The sequence below is a fragment of the Culex pipiens genome, chromosome 1, assembly GCF_016801865.2.
Source record: "Culex pipiens pallens isolate TS chromosome 1, TS_CPP_V2, whole genome shotgun sequence".
Lineage (NCBI taxonomy): Eukaryota > Metazoa > Arthropoda > Insecta > Diptera > Culicidae > Culex > Culex pipiens.
In genome coordinates, this window is record NC_068937.1 from 17,791,382 (window position 1) to 17,793,449 (window position 2,068).

General features: G+C 48.7%; 1 protein-coding gene across 1 annotated transcript; it reads left to right on the plus strand.

Moving 5' to 3' along the window:
• The first annotated feature begins 220 nt into the window (after window positions 1-220).
• On the plus strand, window positions 221-1,494 carry LOC120421428 (stress-activated protein kinase JNK-like). Its single transcript, XM_039584639.2, has one exon. It carries the CDS (start codon window positions 319-321, stop codon window positions 1,477-1,479), a length of 1,161 nt encoding a protein of 386 aa, XP_039440573.1. The 5' UTR covers window positions 221-318; the 3' UTR covers window positions 1,480-1,494.
• The last annotated feature ends 574 nt before the right edge of the window (window positions 1,495-2,068 follow it).

A 2,068-nucleotide genomic window follows, 5' to 3' on the forward strand; every position in this document is an offset into this window, starting at 1 on the left:
AGAGAACGATTATCTCGACTCTGAATTTTGGGTGAACAAATGCAATATGGAAAAAATGTTCACGTGGGACACTTTTGCGTTTATGACCATTCCAATTAAAATAGGTACCAGAATCAAAACAAACCCAGATCTCCACTTATTGTCCAGTAGGTACTTGTAATTGCCTTTGTAGAGGTAGATGATAATATTTTGCCAATGTTTAGTTGTTATTTGGCCACGGGGGAAGATGATAAATAGAAATAGTTCAAATTTCAGTGCGGAGAAAAAATGTCTGAAAATACCATCTAAAGTGCAAGTTATTGAAGTGATAAATTAAGAATGACGACCCAGTACGAGCGGTACCAGTTTGGCGACACCGAGTTCGAAGTCCCGGCACGGTACATCCACCTCGAGGCCAAGGGCTTCGGCGCCCAGGGCATGGTCTGTGCCGCGTACGACACCCTGTTTGGGCGACCGGTGGCCATCAAGAAGTTGTCGAGGCCGTTCCAGAGTGCTGTTCATGCGAAACGGGCTTACCGGGAGTTGCGGCTGATGAAGTTGGTTGATCATGTGAATATTATTGGGCTTTTGGACGCCTTTACGCCGCAGAGGATGTTTGGACTGTTTCAGGACGTTTATCTGGTGATGGAACTGATGGAGGCGAATTTGTGTCAGGTGATTCAGATGGAGTTGGACCATGATCGGATGTCTTACTTGCTGTACCAGATGTTGTGCGGGATTAAGCACTTGCATTCGGCGGGGATCATTCACAGGGACTTGAAGCCGTCGAACATTGTGGTGAATTCGGAGTGCAAGCTGAAGATCTTGGACTTTGGACTGGCGCGGACAGTTGGAAGTCACTTTACAATGACATCTTACGTGGTTACGCGGTACTACCGCGCTCCGGAGATCATCCTCGGGATGGGTTACAAGGAGAACGTTGACATCTGGTCCATCGGGTGTATCTTCGGTGAGATGATTCGCGGGGGCGTGATCTTCCCGGGCAACGATCACATCGACCAGTGGAACAAGATCATCGAACAGCTGGGAACGCCCGACCCCACCTTCATGGCCCGACTGCAGCCAACCGTTCGGAACTACATCGAGAACCGACCCCGGTACAATGGGTTCCCCTTCGATCGACTCTTCCCGAACCTCCTCTTCCCGGATTGTTCCGACGAGGAGAACCGCACCAAAGCGGACCAAGCCAGAGATCTCCTCAGCCGGATGCTGGTCATCGATCCCGACCAGCGCATCTCCGTCGAGCAGGCCCTGCAGCACAGCTACATCAACGTGTGGTACGACGACCGGGAAGTCAACGCCCCGGCCCCGGGACCATACGATCACACCATTGACGAGCGGGAACTCAGCGTCGAGCAGTGGCGCCAGCTGATCTACGAAGAGGTGCGGGAGTTTGAGGTTCAGAACCGGGCGATGTTTGGCGAGGGCAGTTCAAGGTCACCGCTGGTTGGGTGTCAGCTGCAGACGACGACTTCTTGAGGAGTCTAAAATAAACGTGTAATTACAAAAAAAAAAGATTCGTTATTAAGTCATAATCAACCAAGTCCTTGTGCGGTGTGAGTTGAGACGACGTCACAACTCATCAACCGGCGTTGCAGCAGGTCTCCATTACACAAAAGCTTTCAACAAGTATTTCCCGGGGAGCTTTTCTTTGCGTTCGCCTCTTTTGTATCGCGGGGAAAATGAAGAAACACACACACACTTACTCACTCTCACGCGAGTCTTTTATGCCTTTTTATGCAAACGTCGCCGCTCGTTAGCTCAGGTGGGGTGAGGTGAGGTGAGAGAATGTGTGTGTGTTTTAAAGAGGAGAACCTTGCTCAGGTGTGGGGAGAACATCTGTTTTGTTACTTAAGGCCGCGAGGAAGAAGGGAGGGAAAGCTTTTATTCCTTTCTCTGTTTTGTTTTCCGCGTGCACCTAAGAAAGGATTGTTTTGTTTGGAAAAGAGAGAGATAGAGAATTTTATTTTGCATTATTTTGAAAGGAAAATGTGGTGTTGAGTAACAGAGGTGAAAAATTAGCAGCATCTTGAATGAAATTGAAAAATTGTTGTTTTCTTCTTGAAAT

Excerpts from the sequence above, each read along its gene's own strand:
- LOC120421428 (XM_039584639.2), top strand. The coding sequence starts at position 319 with ATGACGACCCAGTACGAGCGGTACCAGTTTGGCGACACCGAGTTCGAA.